Source organism: Salvelinus sp. IW2-2015, linkage group LG31 (assembly GCF_002910315.2).
Source record: "Salvelinus sp. IW2-2015 linkage group LG31, ASM291031v2, whole genome shotgun sequence".
Taxonomy (NCBI): Eukaryota; Metazoa; Chordata; class Actinopteri; order Salmoniformes; family Salmonidae; genus Salvelinus; species Salvelinus sp. IW2-2015.
The window spans coordinates 18545388-18570023 of NC_036870.1; the positions used below are offsets into that span (position 1 = coordinate 18545388).

The window sequence follows — 24636 nt, forward strand, 5'->3', positions numbered from 1 at the left end:
GTGGCTCTTCCTCAGTAGGGGCTGAAATGCTGGCTGTCCCCACACACACCACCACACAACACCACACACACACCACACACACACACACACAACACACACACACACACACAGCCACACAACACACACACCACACACACACACACACACCACAATCACACACACACACACCACACACACACACCACACCCAACACATCACACCACACGACAAACTGTCACCCCCTTCCCGCTGTCTAACCAAAAGGGAGTAGAGACACCTGCACCCTCCCTATAGCATCCTCTCTCCATATCTCTGTCTTTCTCTGTCTTTCTTCTCTTTATCTCCTGTCAATATCAACATATTGCTTATAGTGTATACAGTACATCTGTGCTCTATATAGAAGCTGTGAGGTTTCAAACTTTTTTTTAACATATTTTTCTAATACAACTGCAACAGACCTTTTTGAAAAATGCAACATTGATTGCTTTCTCGCCTACAGTGTTTTTTATATCTATATTCCACCGTTTTGAACAACACTATATCTACAATTTATGTCTTGTTCCAGGGGCTTGCCAAGAGGATTGCCAAGAGGATAAAGAAAATCAATATTGAGACTCAATACATTTTATAACTCATCATTTATCTGAATGCAACACAAATAAAGATGGATTCTAGAGTAGTGTTGCATACACGTACCAGACTGAACATAGCTTAAGCTCTCCAATCATGTTATCCGTTTATTGTTACTGGTGAAGTGACTGATGGATGGATACAGACTGAGGACAAAATTACAAGTAAGACCTGCTATTGACAGTGTAACCAATGCCTGTTTCATTTTTAAGATGGCTACCTATGTGATCGACCGGGTTCGAATCTGAGTCTCTAGATGAAAAAGATGCTCAACACCAAGGATATATCATCTTGGGTGCTGTATCCCAGTCAGGAGTAATCAAAATAAAAATGTGTTCATATTCATCATTATTAAAGGTATAGCTATTGGTATTACTATGTTGCACCCAGTGTGTGGTGTTCCAATGCAATCATTTCAAGATGGCCGTCTATGTGACCGAATGGGTATCAAAGCCTAGGCATAACTGTCATTAGAGCTGTGCTCCACCCACCTCTCTTGGCAGCTGTGTCCAGGCAGTTCTCGAAGGTGCAGGGTCCCCAGGCACTCCAGGAGGACAGGTCACACTCCACAGGACAGGGGATGTGGCACAGCTGGGTGGTGTTGGGGGGCGGGCTGAGGCACAGGTCACCATCAACGGGCCTGGAGGCTTAAAACACAGATAGATCCACAGAGACATGATGTCAGAACAGGGCAGGAGCTGTGGCATTACTGGGTCATGTTGGGCGCAAGCCCAGGCATAGGTCACTGCTTATGAAAGTATGAAACCCCCCCCTGATGTTAGAAAATCTAGGTAGTGCAGTGATATGCCTTTAAAGACTATCCACATACATTTAATATACTTTACAGACTGAGTTCTATATTTTATTACTGTCACTGTGGATCAAACTATTTTACTTTTATCCTGGCTCTCTCCATCTGGTTAGTGGGATAAAACTTCAGGCTAATGGATGAAAATGAATCCTGAATCGTTCCACCAGTCATGAATAAAACTCATACCAACTAAAACCCCACAGGGCAGTTTATAGTAATGAATATTCCAAGCCTCACGCTATCTCAAATGCATGAAAACATTTGGCAAACAGTATGGCCTTTCATTTGTTCATCATCCTGCTAAATCCAGTCTAGTTTGAAACAACAAAGGCCTTTTTTCCTCTCTCTATCCCCAAAAGCCAGATCAGGTTCAGGGCCGGCCCAGTGCTGCTCAATGACAGACACACACACACACACACGTGGTGGATAAAGCAATGAGCCGTAGGTGACCCTCTACAAGGTCACTGCTCTGATGAATCATTCCCAAAGCTCCATCACCATGCTGTGACTGAAGCCTGAGACTCATTCACATGCAAATTGCGTCCACTTGGCCAAAGGTGTGTCTATTTAATATTGTCTGTTAAAATGGGTGTGTGTGTGTGCGTACGTGTGTGCCTGGTGCGTGCCTGTCAAAGTGATTATAATTTTTTTCAATCTGCGCAGCGTACTAATCTATTTTAGTAATGATAAAATCCCTCTGGCAATGCTAGCTGAATAGGTACAATTAAGGGGAGTAGGCAACATATACGTAAGCTTTAAAGTGTATTGAATGGATGCTTACCTACGCCACTTTAGAAGGCTTACCTACGCCGCTTTAGTAGGCTTACCTACGCCACTGTAGAAGGCTTACCTACGCCACTTTAGAAGGCTTACCTACGCCACTGTAGAAGGCTTACCTACGCCACTTTAGAAGGCTTACCTACGCCACTGTAGAAGGCTTACCTACACCACTTTAGAAGCTTTACCTACGCCACCTTTAGAAGGCTTACTACCACTGTAGAAGGCTATACCTACCCACTTTAAGAGGCTTACCTACGCCACTTTAGAAGAGCTTACCTACACCACTGTAGAAGGCTACCTACGCCACTTGTAGAAGGCTCTACCCACTAAAGCTCCTATGCCACTGTATAGAAGGCTTACCACACCACTTTAGACAGGCTTACCACGCCACTGAAGAAGGCTTACCTACGACCACTGTAGAAGGCTTACCTACGCCACTTGTAGAAGCTTACCTACGCCACTTTAGAAGGCTTACCTACCCACTGTAGAAGGCTTACCTACGCCACTGATAGAAAGGCTTACCTACGCCACGTAGAAGCTTACTACGCACTTTAGGCTTACCTACGCACTACTAGAAGGCTTACTACGCCACTGCAGAAGGCTTACTACACACTGTAGAAGGCTTACCTACGCAACTGTAGAATGCTACCTACGGCACCGTAGAATGCTTACCTACGCACCGTAGAAGGCTTATCTACGCCACTTTAGAAGCTTACCTACGCCACTGTAGAAGGCTTACTTACCTACGCTACTTGAGAAGGCTTACTACGCTACTGAGAAGGCTTACTTACCTACGCCACTTTATAAGGCTACTCTACGCCACTTTAGAAGGTTACCTACGCCACGTTAGAGGCTTACTTACCTACCCACTTATAAGGCTTACTTATGCCACTTTAGAGCTTACTTACGCCACGTTAGAAGGCTTACTTACCTACGCCACTTTAAGGCTTACTTACGCCACTTTAGAAGGCTTACCTACGCCACGTTAGAAGGCTTACTTACCTACGCACTTTAGAAGCTTACCTACGCTACTTGAGAAGGCTTACTTACCTACGCCACTTTAGAAGGCTTATCTACGCCACTGTAGAAGGCTTACCTACGCCACTTTAGAGCTTACCTACGCCACTTAGAAGGTTACCTATGCCACTTTAGAAGCTTACCTATGCCACTGTAGAAGGCTTACCTACGCCACTGTAGAAGGCTTACCTACACACTGTAGAAGGCTTACTACGCCACTGTAGAAGGCTTACCTACGCCACTGTAGAAGGCTCCTACACCACGTAGAAGGCTTACCTACCGCCACTGTAGAAGGCTTACCTACGCACTGTAGAGGCTTACCTACGCCACTGTAGAAGGCTTACTTACGCCACGTAGAAGGCTTACCTACGCCACTGTAGAAGGCTCTACATACGCCACTGTAGAAGGCTTACATACGCCACTGTAGAAGGCATACCTACGCCACTGTAGAAGGCTATACTACGCCACTTTAGAAGACTACCTACGCCACTGTAGAAGGCTTACCTACGCCACTTTAGAAGGCTACCTACGCCACTTTAGAAGGCTTACCTACGCACTTTAGCTACTACGCCACTTTAGGCTTACCTTACGCCACTGTAGAAGGCTTACCTACCCACTTTAGAAGCTTACCTACGCCACTTTAGGCTTATCTACGCCACTGTAGAAGGCCTACCTACACCACTTTAGAAGGCTCCTTACCTACGCCACTTTAGAAGGCTTACTACACCACTTTAGAAGGCTTACTTACGCCACTTAGAAGGCCTTACTTACCTACGCACTTTAGAAGCTTACCTACGGCACTTTAGGCTTACCTAAAGCCACTGTAGAAGGCTTACCTACACCACTTAGAAGGCTTACCTACGCCACTTTAAAAGCCTTACTTACGCCATTTAGAAGGCTTACTTACCTACGCCACTTTAGAAGACTTACCTACGCCACTTTAGAAGGCTTACCTACGCCACTTTAGGCTTACCTATGCCACTGTAGAAGGCTTACTATGCCACTGTAGAAGGCTTACCTACGCCACTTTAGAAGGCTTACCTGCGCCATGTAGACGGCTTACCTACGCCACTTTAGAAGCTTACCTACGCCACTTTAGAAGGCTTACCTACGCCACTGTAGACGGCTTACCTACGCCACTTTAGAAGGCTTACCAACGCCACTTTAGAAGACTTACACTACGCCACTTTAGAAGGCTTACCTACGCCACTTTAGGCTTACCTATGCCACTGTAGAAGCTTACCTAACGCCACTGTAGAAGCTTACCTACGCCACTTTAGAAGGCTTACCTACGCCACTTTAGGCTTACCTACGCTACTATAGAAGGCTTTACCTACGCCACTCTTAAGGCTTACCTACGCCACTGTAGAAGGCTTACCTACGCCACTGTAGAAGGCTTACCTACGCCACTTAAGCTTACCTAGCATGCTAGAGGCTTACCTACGCCACTGTAGAAGCTTACCTACGCCACTGTAGAAGGCTTTCTTACCTACGCCACTTAGAAGGGCTTACTACGCCACTTGTAGAAGGCTTACCTACGCCACTGTAGAAGGCTTACCTAGGCCACTTTAGAAGGCTTACCTATGCCAGCTGTAGAAGCTTACCTACGCCACTAGAAGGCTTACCTACGCCACTTTAGAAGGCTACCTACCACTTAGCTGACCTACGCTACTATAGAAGGCTTACCTACGCCACTTTAGAAGGCTTACCTATGCCACTGTAGAAGGCTTACCTCATGCCACTGTAGAAGCTTACCTATGCCACTGTAGAAGGCTTACCTACGCCACTTTAGAAGCTTACCTACGCCACTTTAGGCTACCTACGCTACTATAGAAGGCTTACCTACGCCACTTTAGAAGGCTTACCTATCCCGTAGAAGGCTCTACCTACCCAATGGCTAATAATAATAATTTGATGAGTGCTTATATTTGTCTTATTTCACACATGTACAAAATGATGTTGGTGACAAGGAAACATGTGGCATCATTATTGTTTCCATTAGTATTGTTAACACCAGACACACATACGCACATGTAACCATAACAGCAAAGGCTGATTAATGAATTCTCCGTGCTGGATGACCTTGGTTGAGGTGTCACATGGGTCTCTCGCTCTCTCTCCTGCCAGATGGTCTCGTCTAGACTCTACCTCCCTCCCTCCCTCCCTCCTCACTCCCTTCTCCCACACGCGCGGCACCACACACACACACACAACACACACACACACACGCACACACACACACACACACCAACACACACACACACACACACACACACACACACACACCACACACACAACACACACACACACACACACACACACACACCACACACACACCACAGTGGTTCTGGGCCAAACTAGGACCTCCAAGCCCAGACAGACACCTGCGGACCACCCTCTCCTCCTTTCTCTGTCACCCTTGCCATCAGCATCAAAACTGTACTTCCGGATGGCATCACACAGCCAGCCGTTCTACTGCTAGCTACAGAATGTCTCTAAGGCCCTCTATAAAGATCCATATTGATTTGAGCCAAACAGAACAGAGCTGGTTAGAACTGATGACCATCAAAGCCAATAACTACAGTAACATCAGATTCAGTGCCTCCCTGCACCCTCCCTTCCTCTTGCTCTCCATTCCTCCCCCTCTCTTTCTGTCTCCAGTAACTGGTAGTAGACAGATATTGAGACAGCTGCTTTTCCCTGTTGTCCATATCTGACCCCCCATGGAATAGTTTAATAAACCCGAGTCCTGATTAGTCAAACATAAGCTGTGATATTATTGCATTGCAGAAATATTAGTGTGTGTGTGTGTGTGGTGTGTGTGTGTGTGTGTGTGGTGTGTGTGTGTGTGTGTGTGTGTGTGTGTGTGTGTGTGTGTGTGTGTGGTGTGTGTGTGTGTTGTGTGTGTGTGTGTGTGTGTGTGTGTGTGATGTGGTGGTATATTCGTGTCGCATTGTGTGTGTGAGTGTGCATGCGTGGGTTTTGATTTTAAAAAATCTTCTTTTGCACACTTCATTTCAGCAACATTTTGGCAATCATCACATAGGTTTGTTGAAGCCAGCTGTAATCCCCAGAATGATTGAAACAGTGAGTTTGGTGTCCAAATAAATCTTATTTCCTATGTAAATGGGACTGAGAATGCATACACATACAGGAAAGTGACAAGCCTAAATTAATAATCACACACGTACACGCGTACAAAACTATCCAGCCTCAGTCACTTCGCATAGGGAATAAGACAATCGTTGAAAGCAAAAAACAAGATTTCATCAGACTGAAGTTTTAGCTCTCCATCCAGACTTCAGTGTCTGCAAGGAAACCCGCAATTACTGCCAGTGAGATGGAGATTTGTGAATAATGCTTTATAGATTCAGCAGTAAATTGCCCGAGATGAGAGAAAATCTGTGTAGATCCCTAAAATAACCCAGAACTGTGTATTTTATTTAAGGGTGTAATGTTTGGTTTTGAAGACAGGGGAGATGATTGAGAAGGCGACCAGGAGAGGAGACTGGATAATGAGGAAGTGAATACCAGAAGGGAACGTGGGAGTTGTAATTGTGCCATAGAGCAGACAGGAAAGGTTGAAAGAAAGTATTTGTAACGACAGGTCGGATTTCTGTGCTTTCCTACCTCCAACTCTCCCTCTCTTTCTGTCCTTCTCCCACTCCTTCTCTGCAACTGTCACCATCACTTGTGTCACCTAGCAAACTCTGTCACTTCCAAATACAGAACGCTCACATGATTTGAAATATTGCTAAAGTTGCGGTTAAAAACGTTTCTTTAGACGTCTGAATACACGACAGCAAAGTGCCTCCTCTGTCTGGCAGTCTGAGACCAGCTGAAATAATTTGAATAATTTCTTTGAGCAGTGGCCAGTTGAGCCCCCTGACCAGGTGGACTGTCTGGGAGTCAGTGTGGCAGCGCTGGATAAACATGAACTCGCTACCAGCTACCTTCACTTCCATAAACGCTGACTAAGTAGTGCTAACTACTATACCCACACTCATATTCCATCTCTCTCGCTCTTCTCTCTCCTCGCTCCTTGCATTGTTCTCCTCCCTGCCTCGTTTTCTTCCTCTCCCTCCCTCCCTTAATCTTTCCCATCCCACCCACTCATATTTACATATTCAGCCCGGCTCCAGAAGATATATGGAGTAAAGACACCCTCATATCTCGTTCCACTTCACACATGGGTGCTAGAGCGTGTGTGTGTGTGTGCAGAGCCGGAAAAGATTAGATGATTTTGGGTGTGAGCACAAGTCGAGTCAGAACTCAATGCTCAAACCTCCCCAGCTAAATTTTGCTGACAACCTGTCCGGTCTACAGAGATCTACAGCGAGTTGACAAACTGTGACAAAACATGGGCCGAATCAAACCATGTATTTCACCTCGTGTAAAATTTATACAAAGTTTATTGGTGGCATTCAATGTTTAGCAGATTTTATAGTGGGTGCAGCGAAATGCTTGTGTTACTAGATCCTAACAGTGCAGTAAATGTCAAGAAAATACACAAATAAGCAAAAAAGTAAAAAGTAAAAAAGTAAAAATGTCATAATGAATCCAAGTAAGAACCCAAATAACATTATCAGTAATCCAGATGCAATCTATGTGTATGTACACCGAAAGGATCTAATAGGAATGATATGTACAGTGTGTGTAGATATATTACAGTAAACTATGTCAAGAATGCAGTATATAAATACGTGGTGTGTATAAACAGTGTAAAAAAAAAGCAAGTACAGTAGTAGACATATTAGAATGAGCTACGTGAAGAATACACGATATGAATACACATAGGAAAAAGTATAAAAGAAACGGGAAGTGACCCGTGTTTAATGACTATATATACTGAGTGTACAAAACATTCTTAATATTGAGTTGCACCCCCTTTTGCCCTCATGAGCAGCCTCAATCCATCAGTGCATGGACTCTACAAGGTGTCGAAGCATTCCACAGGGATGCTGGTCTATGTTGACTCCAATGCTTCCCACAGATGTGTCAAGTTGGCTGGATGTCCTTTGAGTGGTGGACCATTCTTGATACACATAGGAAACTGTTGAGTGTGAAAAACCCAGCAGCGTTGCGGTTCTTGACATACTCAAACCAGTGCGCCTGGCACCTACTACAATACCCCGTTCAAAGACACTTAAGTCTTATCCATGTCTTAATTGTCTCAAAGCTTAAAAATCCTTCTTTAACCTGTCTCCGTCCCTTCATCCACACTGATTGAAGTGGATTTAACAAGTGACATCAATAAGGGATAATAGCTTTCACCTGGATTTACCTGGTCAGTCTATGTCATGGAAAAATGTTTTGTACAGTTGATGGAGGATGGTGCAGTTGCCGTACCAGGTATTGATGCAGCCTGACAGAATGCTCTCAATGGTGCATCTGTAGAAATTTGGGAAGATCTTAGGGGCCAAGACAAATTTCTTCAGCCGCCTGAGGCGCTGTTGTGACTTCTTCACCACAGTGTCGGTGTGATGGGACCATTTCAGATCATCAGTGATGTGCACGTCGAGGAACTTTAAGCTGTTGACGCTCCCCACTGTGGCCCCGTTGATGTGGATGGGGGCGTGCTCTCCCTGCTGTCTCCTGTAGTCCACGATCTGCTCTTTGGTTTTGTTGACGTTGAGGGAGAGGTTATTTTCCTGGCACCACTCCGTCAGGGCTCTCACCTCCTCCCTGTAGGCTGTCTCATCGTTATTGGTAATCAGGCCTACCACTGTTGTGTCATCAGCAAATTGATGATTCAGTTGGAGTCGTGCGTGGCCACGCAGTCATGGGAAAAAGGTTTATAAATGACCGCCTGGTGTGTGTGTGTGTGTGTGTGGGCGCGTGTGTGTGTAACTTTACCAAGGGAGTGGGGACAATTTTAATACATTATCTGGGAACACAGACACGACATTATCAGGGGATGGAGAGAGTTAATACTGCTGCTGCTGACTTTGTGGATGTGCTGTCCTGTCATGTTGACATTTGTTAGGGGAATTCTGGCTGTGTACCAAACGGCACCATATTCCCTATATAGTGCACTACTTTTGACTATAACACTATAGGTCTTGGTCAAAAGTAGTGAACTAAATAGGGAATAGGGTGCCATTTGGGATTGCTACCACTTGTGTAAGGAACTGTTCTCACACAGGGTACAATTTTTTTTAATACGTTTTTTCACAGGGTATGCACTCTTTTTGTAACGTGCAAGGCTTCTACCGTCTCCAAAGACCTCCCGAATGTGGGAACACATTCCTCAACCCTATTCCTATTCTCTGCACCATTAGTGCATGCATTTTGGCTGCCCAGGGTATCCCGTTTAATTTCTTGCTATTGTGTAACGGCACGTTAGCACAGTTCATATTCTCATTTCACAGTCTTAGCACAAGTGCTCAGTCTCCAGTGCACAAAGTGGAAGAGATGTGTACAATGAGACAAGGCAGCAGTATGGGAGGGAACTAAAGATACACAGTGGGTACGGGCTTTCTATAGACACATGACTGGTGAGAGAGATGACCTAGTATGGTGGAGTGACATGAGTTATCAAAATGATAAGATTACACATTGGGGATAAAGGACAGTTGCATGCTGGTCAGGTTACCTTCTTTGCTCTTGAGAGCGCTGGAAGCGGGGTCAACGCTGGTTGCCTGGACACAGTAACCCTCACGGTTCTGGATTCCGCCTCCACACAGCCCCGTTAGGTTACCACGACGACGGTCCTGTTGGCTTAGCAACATGTCCACCCTGCACTCAGTCCACTCTGTTGTCTTCCAGTTGTACCTGCAGAGGAGAACGAAGGGAGATTGATTTGATTCGATTTTTGACATAACATAGATTGAAAAGAAATTGTACATGAATTAAATCATCAATGATGACAAAATTAAGTCATAGTTTGCCACCCAAAATGCCACCCTATTCCCTAGTGCACTACTTTCCTATGTGGCTCTGGCCAAAAGCAGTGCAACTACAGGAATTGGGATGCCATTTCTGATGCAGCCATTCCCATTCTGTTCCTTATAAAGTAAGATGATGGACAGAGGTCAGTGAGTATGAGTGGCTAGCAGAGCAAGAAAATGTACACTGCATCAATATTAACCGTATTTTATACCTGTTGTGAATGAAGCAGATTGATTGAGAAGATGCACAACCAAAGCTTGAAAGTCCTACAAGGTCACAGCTTGTTCAAATCAAATCAAATGTATTTATATAGCCCTTCTTACATCAGCTGATATCTCAAAGTGCTGTACAGAAACCCAGCCTAAAACCCCAAACAGCAAGCAATGCAGGTGTAGAAGCACGGTGGCTAGGAAAAACTCCCTAGAAGCATTATTTAGATTGATAGCATCTTTAACTGACTGTTTCAAATGTATTATGTATGACACAATAGGATAGGCAATCAAAATAAGCTCCAGACAACAGAGCAGCTAATGCAAAATGGTACAAATAATAATAATGGCACAAATAAATTATTGAAATGGTTTGAATGCTGTTGAAGAAGGGTGTTGTTTGTAAATGTAGCCTAAGTTTATCAAAGTACAGTGGTAGATATATTAGAATGAGCTATGTGAAGAATACAGTATATGAATACACATAACAGTACGAATCCAAGATGGCGTAGCAGTCAGATGTCCTTTGTCCTCGTCCTGTCCCGTGTATATATTTTTTATATATTTTTCTTCGCATTTCTTTTTATATATATATTTTTTCTTCTTAAAAACTCAACTTCAAAACACTCTCCTGCAACCTACCTCACCAAATGTGGTGCGGATCTGCTTTTTTTCTCCTCAAAGGTATTATTCACCTCGTATCCGAAATCTACAACAGAAGCTAGCCAGTAGTTAGCCAGCTCACAAGCTAACGTGAGTAGTTCAGCTAACCACAGCTAGCGCTTATCAGCTATCCTTTAGCTCGGAAAACTATTGCCAGTTTTGTACAACGCGACTCAGACCAGAGCATACCAGACTATTTTATCTCGTCCCATATCCCGGATTTTACGCAAAGCTCTGGACATTTACCACTGGACTCTTGCGCTAACTAGCTGCATATCCGAGTGATATTGGCTAACATGAATTCGGACAAGCACACCAATTATCCGGAGCTAGCCAGCTGAAGATTCCATCAGCCATCCTGGGCTACTCACCTATCCGGCCCGGTTTTACTGCTGCGGAGGGCCCGCCGGGCCTTCACGACTGGATACCGAGTATATCTGCCCGAAGGAGTTATTCATCTAGCCAGAGTTAGCCAACCACAAGCTAAACGTTATTAGTTCTAGCTACAGCTAAGCGTTATAAGCTATCCTTTAGCTCGGAAAAATTGCCAGTTTTGTACAACGCGCTACTCAGACAGAGCATACCAGACTATTTTTCTCTCCATATCCCCGATTTTTACAATCTCTGGAACTTTACACCTGGATCCTGCAGCTAACTAGCTGCTTATCCGAGTGACTATGGCTAACATCAATTCCGGAGCAAACACCAATTATCCGGAGCTAGCCAGCTGAAGAGTTCCATCAGCCACTCCTGGGTACATTACTATCCGGACCGTTTTACTGCCGATGCGGAGCCCCACCGGCTTTCACGACTGGGATACCGACGTTATCTGCCGAGGGAGTTATTCAACTGGCCCTCCATCGCGACGTAACACTGAACGCCATATGCTAACTGGGCCCGCTAATCGTTAGCTGTCTTGAGCATATCGGTGCTATCTGAACAGGTCTATCGAACAATCTTACGCCGCGGGCTAGCTTAGTGAGAGGCTCACTGCTCCATCTACGGCTGCCCTGGACACTATGATCATTGGCTACATAGCTGATGCTTGCTTGACTGTCATTAATTCACGGTACTCATTCGTTTATTGTGTTTTTTTATCTGTCGGTCTGTGCTTTAACTCAGGTCTGTGTGTATTAATCCGACCTCTCTGCCTAGCCGTCGCCATTTTTACCTGCTGCTGCTGTGTTACTGACTAGCTGCTGTTATCTCAGTTGTTTAAGCTAGCTCTCCCAATCAAGACCTGCAATCACTTTATGCCTTATTGTATGTTCCTCAATCTCAATATGCCTTGCATACTGTTGTTCAGGCTAGCTATCATTGTTTTGGTTTGCAATGGACCCGTAGTTCCACTCTCCGTACCTCTGATACCCTTCGTCACCCCCACACATGCGGTACCATCACCCATTGAGACAGCATGTAAGAGATACAACCTCTCTTATCATCACCCAGTGCCTGGGCTTGCCTCCGCTGTACCCACGCCACCATACCCTGTCTGCACATTATGCCCAGAATCTATTCTACCACGCCCATAAATCTGCTCCTTTTATTCTTTGTCCAACGCTCTAGGCGACCAGTTTTGATAGCTTTAGCCGCACCCTCATCTACTACTCCTCTGTCCTCGGGTGATGTGGAGGTAAACCCAGGCCTGCATGTCCCCAGTCACCTCATTTGTTGACTTCTGTGATCGAAAAAGCCTTGGCTCAATGCATGTCAACATCGAAGCCTCCTCCCTAAGTTTGCTTACTCACCGCTTTAGCAACACTCTGCAACCTGATTCTTGCCGTGTCCGAATCCTGGCTTAGGAAGGCCACCAAAAATTCTGAGATTTCAATACCAACTATAACACTTTCCGTCAAGATAGAATGCAAAGGGGGAGGGTTGCAATCTACTGCAGAGATAGCCTGCAAAGTTCTGTCATACTTTCAGGTCTATGCCAAACAGTTCGAATTCTAATTTTAAAAATTAATCTCTCAGAAATAATGCTCTCACTGTTGCCGCCTGCTACCGACCCCTCAGCTCCCAGCTGTGCCCTGGACACCATCTGTGAATTGATCGCTCCCATCTAGCTTCAGAGTTTGTTCTGTTAGGTGACCTAAACTGGGATATGCTTAACACCCGGCCGTCCTACAATCCAAGCTTGATGCCTCAATCTACACAAATCATCAAGAACCCACCAGGTACACACCTAAATCCGTAAACATGGGCACCCTAATAGACATTATCTGACCAACCTGCCTCATCCAATACCTTGCTGTCTTCAATCAAGATCTCAGTGATCTACTGCCTCATTGCCTGTATCCGCCACGGTGTGGTCAAACGACCACCCTCCATCACTGTCAAACGCTCCTAAAACACTCTGCGAGCAGGCCTTTCTAATCGACCTGGCCCGGGTTCCCTGGAAGGATATTGACCTCATCCCGTCAGTTGAGGATGCCTGGTCATTCTTTAAATGTTACTCTCTCACCATATTAGACAAGCATGCTCCGTTCAAAAATGTGCAGAACCAAGAACAGATATACGCCCTGGTTCACTCCAGACCTGACTGCCCTCGACCAGCACAAAACATCCTGTGGCGAACTGCAATAGCATCGAAGAGCCCCCGCGATATGCAACTGTTCAGGGAAGTCAGGAACCATAACACGCAGTCAGTCAGGAAAGCAAAGGCCAGCTTTTTCAAGCAGAATTTGCATCCTGTAGCTTAATCCAAAAAGTTCTGGGATACTGTAAAGTCCATGGAGAACAAGAGCACCTCCTCCCAGCTGCCCACTGCACTGAGGCTAGGTAACACGGTCACCACGATAAATCCGTGATAATCGAAGACTTCAACAAGCATTTCTCAATGGCTGGCCATGCCTTCCTCCTGGCGACTCCAACCTTGGCAACAGCCCCGCCCTCCGCTGCTACTCGCCCAAGCCTCCCAGCTTCTCTTTACCAAATCCAGATAGCAGATGTTCTGAAAGAGCTGGAAACACTGGACCCATACAAATCAGCTGGGCTTGACAATCTGGACCCCCTATTTCTGAACTGTCCGCGCCATTGTCGCACCCCTATCACCAGCCTGTTCAACTCTCCTTCGTATCATCTGAGTCCCCAAGGATTGAAAGCTGCGCGGTCATCCCCCTCTTCAAAGGGGGAGACCCCTGGACAAACTGTTACAGACCTATATCTCCTGCCCTGCCTTCTAAGGTCTTCGAAAGCCAAGTCAACAAACAGATCACTGACCATCTCGAATCCCACCGTACCTTCTCCGCTGTGCAATCCGTTTCCGAGCCGGTCATGGGTGCACCTCAGCCACGCTCAAGGTACTAAACGATATCATAACCGCCATCGATAAAAGACATTACTGTGCAGCGGTCTTCATCGACCTGGCCAAGGCTTTCGACTCTGTCAATCACCATATTCTTATCGGCAGACTCAGTAGCCTCGGTTTTTCTAATGACTGCTTGCCTGGTTCACCAACTACTTTGCAGACAGAGTTCAGTGTGTCAAATCGGAGGGCATGTTGTCCGGTCCTCTGGCAGTTCTATGGGGGTACCACAGGGTTCAATTCTCGGGCCGACTCTTTTCCTCTGTATACATCAATGATGTTGCTCTTGCTGCGGGGCGATTCCCTGATCCACCTCTACGCAGACGACACCATTCTATATACTTCCGGCCTTCTTGGACACTGTGCTATCTAACCTCCAAACGAGCTTCAATGCCATACAACACTCCTTCCGTGGCCTCCATCTGCTCTTAACGAGCTAGTAAAACCAAATGCATGCTTTTCAACCGTTCGCTGCCTGCCCCGCACGCCCGATTGCATACCACCCTGGACGGTTCCGACTAGAATATGTGGACATATATAGTACCTAGGTGTCTGGCTAGACGGCAAACTCTCCTTCCAGACTCATATCAAACATCTCCAATCCAAAATCAAATCAAGAATCGGCTTTCTATTCCGCAACAAAGCCTCCTTCACTCACGCCGCCAAACTTACCCTAGTAAAACTGACTATCCTCACGATTCGACTTCGGCGATGTCATCTACAAATAGCTTCCAATACTCTACTCAGCAAACTGGATGCAGTTTATCACAGTGCCATTCGTTTTGTTACTAAAGCACCTTATTAACGACCCACCACTGCGACCTGTATGCCTAGTCGGCTGGCCCTCGCTACATGTTCGTCGTCAGACCCACTGGCTCCAGGTCATCTACAAGGCTATGCTAGGTAAAGTGCCGCCTTATCTCAGTTCACTGGTCACGATGGCTACACCCGCAGACACGCGTCCAGAGGTGTATCTCACTGATATACTCCCTAAAGCCAACCATCATTTGGAGCCCTTCCTTCCAGTTCTCTGCTGCCTGCGACTGGAACGAATTGCAAAAATTCTTGAAGTTGGAGACTTTTATCTCCCTCAACAACTTTAAAAATCTGCTATCCGAGCAGCTAACCGATCGCTGCAGCTGTACATAGTCCATCTGTAAACTACCAACCAATTTACCACCTCCACTCCCCCATACTGCTTTTATTTATTTACTTTTCTGCTCTTTTGCACACCAGTATCTTTTCTTGCACATGATCATGCTGATGATTTATCACTCCAGTGTTAATCTGCTAAATTGTAATTATTCGATTTATTGCCTACCCTCATGCCTTTTGCACACATTGGTATATAGATTCTCTTTTTTTTTACCATGTTATTGACTTGTTATTGTTTCACCATGTGTAATCCTGTGTTGTCTGTTCACACTGCTAATGCTTTATCTTGGCAGGTCGCAGTTGCAAATGAGAACTTGTTCTCACACTAGCCTACCTGGTTAAATAAAGGTGAAAAAAAAAAAAAAAAAAATAAGGGAAAGCATAAAATAAACGGGAAGTGTCCAGTGTTTAATGACTCTATATACACCGAGTGTACAAAACATTAGAAACACTTCCTAATATTGAGTTGCACCCTTTTTGTCTTCAGAACAGCCTCAATCGGTCGTGCATGGACTCCACACCCAGCAGCACTGCACAATTGAGGAGCAGGAAAAATGGCCTGGAACATGACAGTCAGTTCAGTTTACTTGAATGGCCTGCGCAGTCCGAGACTCAACCCACTAAACGAACGGGCTGTTAGCAGCATGAATGTACCACTGTACAATCTGTAACAACTGTGTGATGCTTCACGTCAGCATGGACCAACATCACTGTAGACTGTTTTGACACCTTGTAGAATTCGAATAATTCAGGCTGGTTCTGGAGGGGGGGGGGGGGGGGGGTTTGGTCCGCACACGGCACTACAGTAGATGGGTGAACCTATTAAATTGGCCGGTGAGAGTATATTCACAGTGTACCTCACAATCCACAATTAATCTTGAATGTCCACAAAGAGAACATCATGATCTAAATGTCCCTCAATGGACCTCAGTGGAAGGACTTAACTGCATTAAACTGGAACAGATCATATACAAAATCAAATCAAATGAAACCAAATAAAATGTTATTAGTCACATGCGCCGATTACAACAGGTCCTTACAGTGAAATGCTTACTTACGAGCCCCTAACCAACAATGCAGTTTAAAAAAAAAGCTGGATAAGAATAAGAAATAAAAGTAACAAGTAATTAAAGAGCAGCAGTAAAATAACAATAGCGAGACTATATACAGGGGTGTACCGGTACAAAGTCAATGTGCGGAGGCACCGGTTAGTTGAGGTAATATGTACATGTAGGTAGAGTCATTAAAGTGACTATGCATAGATGATAACAACAGAGAGTAGCAGCGGTGTAAAAGAGGGAGGGGGGGCAATGCAAATAGTCTGGCTAGCCATTTGACTAGATGTTCAGGAGTATTATGGCTTGGGGGTAGAAGCTGTTTAGAAGCCTCTTGGACCTAGACTTGGCGCACCGGTACCACTTGCCGTGCGGTAGCAGAGAGAACAGTCTTTGACTAGGGTGGCTGGAGTCTTTGACAATTTTTAGGGCCTTCCTCTGACACCGCCTGGTATAGAGGTCCTGGATGGCAGGAAGCTTGACCCCAGTGATGTACTGGGCAGTTTGCACTCACCCTCTGTAGAGCCTTGAGGTCGGAGGCTGAGCAGTTGTCATACCAGGCAGTGATGCAACCTGTCAGGATGCTCTCGATGGTGCAGCTATAGAACCTTTTGAGGATCTGTTGACCCATGCCAAATCTTTTCAGTCTCCTGAGGGGGAATAGGTTTTGTTGTGCCCTCTTCACTACTGACTTGGTGTGTTTGGACCATGATAGTTTGTTGGTGTTGTGGACATCAAGGAACTTGAAGCTCTCAACCTGCTCCACTACAGCCCCGTTGATAAGAATGGGGGCGTGCTCGGTCCATTTTCAGGTGTTCCAATGGTTTTCGGGACCATTGTTGGCATCATTTTTGGATTGGACAATTTAGTTATCATCTCATGAGGAAATTAATTGTACAGCATACAAATAACACAATTCCTATACTGTTCATTTACATAGACATCCATATAAGAGATTGAAATCACACATTTTTTCCACATTGGGTGATAGAGTACTTACACGATGCAGGGGGGTACCCCTTCTCCCTGAGGGGTACATGGTTCCTTCTCCTCCCGTTCGGGGCACTCTGCCCCTCCTCCCACGGGGAGCAGGTGTACCCGGCGTGTGCGTGTGTGTTCGCCCGTGGGCCCGTTGAGCTCGTAGCAGTCCTTGGAGCAGGGCGACCAATCGGTCCAGTCGCTCACCTCACAGTCCTTGGTCAGGACGCAGGCCTGGTAGGTCACTGGTAGGGACTCCTGGGAACACAGGCTGGAGGGAAGAAACAAGAGGTTCATTAATTACAAAGGAATCAGTGAAGGTGTTTGGTCAAAGGAATGAGGCAAGGTGTTCATATAAGGCCAAACATGTTTGCAAAATCCAATACTGGAGCACGACAGTTAGCTTCAATCCACTTGAAGTCCCTCTGAATTTGCAATGTGCCTTTTCTACAAACCTACATCTGCATTTATATGTTAGTCATTCAGCAGATACTCTCATCCAAAGCAACAGAAATCTGAGATAGGACCCAAATATACGATTATACTGTGGATGAACGCAGTTTTACAGACAGATACAAATCTTAATGCTGATTACTTTTTGTTCTAATTTATTCTCCACAAGGAATTTTTCCAGGAGACGTTTTTTCATTTGCTTTTCACTAAATGTTCATTTCCTTTTCAATTGGGATATGTGTTAAAAAATATTCCTTTCATAAGTTTTAATTAAAAGAGTAACCAATCGTTCATGATCTGCTTTTTATGTGAAATTAGCTAGGGATAATTGACTTTAAAACAACTCAAAACATTTTGGTTAACTCCCCGGAAGTTTCTCAAACGAAATTCGACTTAATGCAAATACTGTCCTCTATATCATATTAACGGCATACCGGGCGTTATGATGCAGTACTTTATAATTCACTCATTGACATTTCAGATACAGTATGTGCATGACATTAATAAATAATGACCAATGTTAAAGGAAGTGAGATGGAATATATTTCAAGATATATACATATTTCAAGATATATACATATGTACATATCTCAAATGCACATTAAGGGTGTGTGGTTATGTGTGAGTACATGTGTATATTTGTGCATGTGTGCATGTACAGTTGAAGTCGGAAGTTTACATACACCTTAGCCAAATACATTTAAACTCAGTTTTTCACAATTCCTGACATTTAATCCTAGTAGAAATTCCTTGTCTTAGGTCAGTAAGGATCACCACTTTATTTTAAGAATGTGAAATATCAGAATAATAGTAGAGAGAATGTTTTTTTTCAGCTTTTATTTCTTTCATCACATTCCCAGTGGGTCAGAAGTTTACATACACTCAATTAGTATTTGGTAGCATTGCCTTTAAACTGTTTAACTTGGGTCAAACGTTTCGGGTAGCCTTCCACAAGCTTCCCACAATAAGTTGGGTGAATTTTGGCCCATTTCTCCTGACAGAGCTGGTGTAACTGAATCAGGTTTGAGGGCCTCCTTGATCGCACACGCTTTTTCAGTTCTGCCCACAAATTTTTTATAGGATTGAGGTCAGGGCTTTGTGATGGCCACTCCAATACCTTGACTTTGTTGTCCTTAAGCCCTTTTGCCACAACTTTGGAAGTATGCTTGTGGTCATTGTCCATTTGGAAGACCCATTTGCGACCAAGCTTTAACTTCCTGACTGATGTTTTGAGATGTTGCTTCAATATATCCACATCATTTTTTGTAAAGTGCACCAGTCCCTCCTGCAGCAAAGCACCCCCACAACATGATGCTGCTAACCCCGTGCTTCACAGTTGGGATGGTGTTCTTCAACTTGCAAGCCTCCCCCTTTTTCCTCCAAACATAATGATGGTCATTATGGCCAAACAGTTCTATTTTTGTTTCATCAGACCAGAGGACATTTCTCCAACAGTATGATCTTTGTCCCCATGTGCAGTTGCAAACCGTAGTCTGGCTTTTTTTATGGCGGTTTTGGAGCAGTGGCTTCTTCCTTGATGAGCGGCCTTTCAGGTTATGTTGATATAGGACTTGTTTTACTGTGGCAGGTACTCATTCAAGGGTTTTTCTATATTTTTACTATTTTCTACATTGTAGAATAATAGTGAAGACATGAAAACTATGAAATAACACATGGAATCATGTAGTAACCAAAAAATTATTAAACAAATCAACATATATTTTATATTTGCGATTCCAGAAAGTAGACACCCTTTGAATTTATGACACCTTTAAACACTCTTGGCATTCTCTCAACCAGCTTCTTGAGGTAGTCACCTGGAATGAATTTCATTTAACAGGTGTGCCTTGTTGAAAGTTAATTTGTGGAATTTCTTTCCTTCTTAATGCGTTTGTGCCAATCAGTTGTGTTGTGACAAGGTAGGGGTGGTATACAGAAGATAGCTCTATTTGGTAAAATACCAAGACCATATTATGGCAAGAACATAATAAGAATAAGTTAATTAGAAATTGCAGCCCAAATAAATGCTTCACAGAGTTCAAGTAACAGACATATCTCAACATCAACTGTTCAGAGGAGACTGCGTGAATCAGGCCTTCATGGACAAATTGCTGCAAAGAAACCACTACTAAAGGACACCAATAATAAGAAGGGACTTGCTTGGGCCAAGATACATGAGGAATGGACATTAGACGGTTTGAAATCTGTCCTTTGGTCTGATGAGTCCAAATTTGAGATTTTTTGTTCCAACTGCCATGTTGGAAGATGTCTTTGTGAGACGCAGAGTAGGTGAACAGATGATCTCCACATGTGTTGTTCCCACGTGAAGCATGGAGGAGGAGGTGTGATGGTGTGGGGGTGCTTTGCTGTTGACACTGTCAGTGATTTATTTAGATTTCAAGGCACACTTACCACAGCATTTTGCAGCGATACGCCATTCAATCTGGTTTGCACTTATTGGGACTATCACATACCTCCAGGCTGTATAAGTGCTATTTGACCAAGAAGGAGAGTGATGGATTGTGGCATCAGATGACCTGGCCTCCACAATCACCCGACCTCAACACAATTGACACGGTTTGGGATGAGTTGGACCGCAGAGTGAAGGAAAAATTGCCAACAAGTGCTCAGCATATGTGGGAACTCCTTCAAGACTGTTGGAAAAGTATTCTGGGTGATGCTGGTTGATAGAATGCCAAAAGTGTGCAAAGCTGTCATCAAGGCAAAGGATGGCTACTTTGAAGAATCTCAAATGTAAAATATGTTTTGGTTTGTTTAACAAATTTTTGTTTACTGCATGATTCCATTTGTGTTATTTCATAGTTTTGATGTCTTCACTATTATTCTACAATGTAGAAAAGAGTAAAAAAATTAAATAAAGAAAAACCCTTGAATGAGTAGGTATGTCCAAAATTTTGACTGGTACTATATATATATCTTCCACATTGACATTAGAGTATTTTGTAGATCGTTGACAAAAGAAAGGACAATTAAATCCCTTTTAATCCCACTTTGTAACACAATAAAATGTGAAGAAATCCAATGGGGGTGTAGACTTTCTATAGGCACTGTAACTGAGACTATAAATTATAAGTGCGGCTTACCTGAGTGCATCAGCGTTGCCGCTCCTGTGAACACAGGTCACCTCCCGGGTCTGGTATCCAACCTGCAGGTCCCAGAACTTCCCTCCCTGTCGGTTCTGTCTGTTCCTGTTCCTCTTATTTTTGATCAGCTCCTTGGTCTCTGGGTCTTTCACCCTCCCCCTCCCCCTCACCCTCGCCCGCTCTCTCACCCGCTCCTTGACTGTTTCCTTGTTTTTCCTGCGCCCTTCTTTGGCTGCCTGTCTGCCTTTTCTTCCCTCCTTTCTTTCCTCTTTTCTTTTCATCCTTTCTTCTTTACTCAGACGAGGCTGGCGTGGGGTGGGCACCACGCTGCCTTCTTTGGCCTCTTTACCTTCTTTACCCTCTCTGTCTTTGCGTAGCCGGCGAGGGACAGCCACATCTTTACCTTGACTAAGAGTTGGAGCCTGCCTGGCCATGCGAGGGAGGGGTATAGAGCAGGGACCCCAGGATCCCACCCTTAGACTATAGAGGCTCTCTGGTCCCACGCAGGGACCTGGCTGACAAGTCTGGAACTCTGTCAGGTTAGGGCAGGCCGAACCCCCGAACATGGGCGGCGCCAGGACAAAACGGACACGATTCTGAAGACCTGTGCCACACGTTTTTGAACAGGAAGTCCATGGGGTGAACTGGGAGACCACGCAGTCCCGTGGGCACGGGATCAGACAGGCCTGCTCCAGCCTGGGCTTGGGCTCAAAGTATTCACAAATCGCCACATCCTCCGCTGGCACGCCATCTGCTTTCTGGACGCAGCCCACCTCGCGTGTCTGGATGCCCTCCTCGCCGTGGAGACACACGGCTGGCCGCTGGATCACCCCGGTGCTACGCATAGACACAGGCACGCACTGATTCCAGGCACCCAGCTGCCAGTCATACAGGTCCTTGTGCCAGTCACAAACGTGGAAGCAGCTCTGCTGGTTCTCTGGGCGCTCGGCCTGGTCACAGTTGGTGTGAAGGGTAGTCCAGCCTTCAGAGTGGGCGCACCACACTGCCCGGCTCTGGCTGCCCCCTGGGCCACACTCGCTGCCCATACACCGGCCCCATGGACCTGGGGAAACAGAGACAGTGAGGTCACAGGGAGTTCAACTGAAGGATGTACTATCAGAGCAGTTAGTCAAAATATTATCCAAATGGAAAGCATACTGAGGAGTTAACTCAGCTCCTAACTGTCAGATTTTATTGTACAGCAGTGAATCACTATGAATACTGTGTAAAAGTCCTAACGTTCCGTCTAAATGTTGCCATTCAAGACTTGGTCGAAATTCGGAGGGCAGTTTATAAGGAATTTGCATTATCTCGCCATATGACTTTCCTGTTAATCAAATCCCCTTGAAAGCCCAGAAGACCAAGCTCTCTAGTGCTGCTATACCAGAGGACTATTAGTCAACATTTCTAAAGTGCTTCTAAGGACAACAGAACTGTAATCCAACAGAAACAACCAAAGTGCCTCGTAGAGGAAGAATAAGTACTTCCTGATAAATAACGCACACACACACACACTCCGCCAAATCACTCCTCCAAATCACTCTGCCAACTGCAATTAAATCACTCCGCCAAGTGCAATTTTCTGATACACTTCCTTCCTCTAGGATTTATGAGAATGCAATTAAAGGTCTAGGCAAACATCCCCTTCGAGCATAAAATGGCAAGTAGGTACACGACAGGCAGACAGAGAGCCCAGAGTGAGGGCAGCGTTACCACTCTGACTGGATCAATATTCCCAGGAAATGTAGAAGATGGAAGGTATAGTGGGGAGGGAGGTCACTGAGGAATAACCTAACCTGGCTTACCCTAGCATAAACAGTCAGTCAATCAATCTATCAATTCTGCATGAAGGATAAGCAGGGCTTCTAATAATGGTACAATCAGCCCATGACATCACCAGCGCTGATGTGCTTGTGTTTGAGGTGCTGAAAGAAAAGCTCCGCCAATCTCCGGCTGGATAGGATTCACTGCAATGTGGGCCCATCTTGTGGTGCTGAAGGACAGCCCTGCTATTCTATCAGTGAGGATTAGCGGTGGGGAGGGCCCTTCGCTAGTTTATTTGAGCTCTGTTTTACGTTTGTTGGATTGAGCAGCTTGCAGTGCTGCTGCTGGATTGGGCTGCCTGCCTTTCTGAAAGCTGAGGCTGGGGAGGGAGAGCCTTCGTAGCTTACTGTGTGAGAGGGCAAGCTGCTCAGATGAATCTGTATTACAGAAGTGGGTCAGAGTCAGAGGTATCCTCCTCCTAGCTCAACGAACTACCACGGGCTCCCCCATCCACCCCCTTCATTTCCCCCGCATCTCCCCGCCTCTCTGGTGTCCCAGTGATCTATCTAAGCAGAGCCAGGGAGGAGTGCCGGCTGTTGTTACAAGGACACAGCCTGGGGTTTACTGAATCCTGGTCCCAGATCAGTTATTGCTGTGTAACAAGGCATAATAACAACCAGAGGAGTAGGCATAACAGATCTGGGACCAAGCAAGGGTAGCGTAGCCTACAGGGGACGAATCACAAAGGAAGCAAGGCTAAGAGCTGAAAGCTGAAAGAGTAAACCTGGCTTTGTCATTTGGGAGTTGTCTTAAGATAACTTCAAGAAGACATAAGTAATAATTTCCCCCAAGAGATTCATACATTTTCCATATTTGTGTATGTCTGCATGTCTTGCTGTACGCCCGATTACACGCATATGGTAAACTACTACTGATTGACCGCCGGAGGTTCAGCACAGGGGAACTCTCTATGAATGAAAAGCTTAAATTGCTGCACAATCCCCTTTGGCTACCTGAAAAGCAGACACAAGCAAGAATCTGTTCCCCCTATTATGCTACAAGACTGTTTCTTACCAGGAAAGACTAGATAACAAAGTTCCAATGTCGGCCACTATATCTGCCTGACATAGAATAGACTAGCCTGGGATGTGTGATTCATGACAAGCAGGGCCAGAAGGATAGAAGAGAGGAGAGGAGAGGAGAGGAGAAGAGAGGAGTCTGAGGACTGAGGAAGGAGGACAGGGGCTGTTTTAAGCAGTGCTTTATGTCTTGACTCAGTAAAGCACAGCCATGGTGATGAAAATGTCAGCGGAAGGAGCAGCGCCTGAATTAGCAGCAGAGAGAGAGGCCGGTCGATACGCATCAATAACACCTAGCAAGAAACTGCCCTCGACACAAGAGACAGCCCTGCCGCTGCCGCTGCCACTGAGACACACACACAAACAATCGCACACATAAACAGACTCATGGACTCATGGACTTATTGACACATGGACTCATGGACACATGGACCCATGGACTCATTGACTCATGGACACATGGACACATGGACTCATGGACTCATTGACTCATGGACACATGGACTCATGGACAGATGGACAGATGGACTCATGGACACATGGACTATTGGACACATGGACACATGGAATCATGGAATCATGGACACATCGACTCATGGACACATGTACACATGGACTCATGGACTCATGGACACATAGACACATAGACACATGGACACATGGACTCATGGACACATGGACACATGGACACATGGACACATGGACACATGGACACATGGACTCATAGATACATAGATACGTAGATATGTAGATGCGTAGAT

At 45.3% G+C, this 24636-nt stretch overlaps 1 protein-coding gene across 1 annotated transcript in view; it reads right to left on the minus strand.

The window, feature by feature from the left end:
- The window catches only part of LOC111955520 (thrombospondin type-1 domain-containing protein 7A-like), an 89646-nt gene extending 67554 nt beyond the window's left edge, over positions 1 to 22092 (minus strand). The window contains 4 exon segments of the mRNA XM_070436378.1: positions 1101 to 1256; positions 9813 to 9991; positions 17498 to 17746; positions 21033 to 22092. Coding sequence (XP_070292479.1) covers positions 1101 to 1256; positions 9813 to 9991; positions 17498 to 17746; positions 21033 to 22078 — 1630 coding nt within the window. The 5' untranslated portion in view covers positions 22079 to 22092.
- Between the last annotated feature and the right edge of the window lie 2544 nt (positions 22093 to 24636).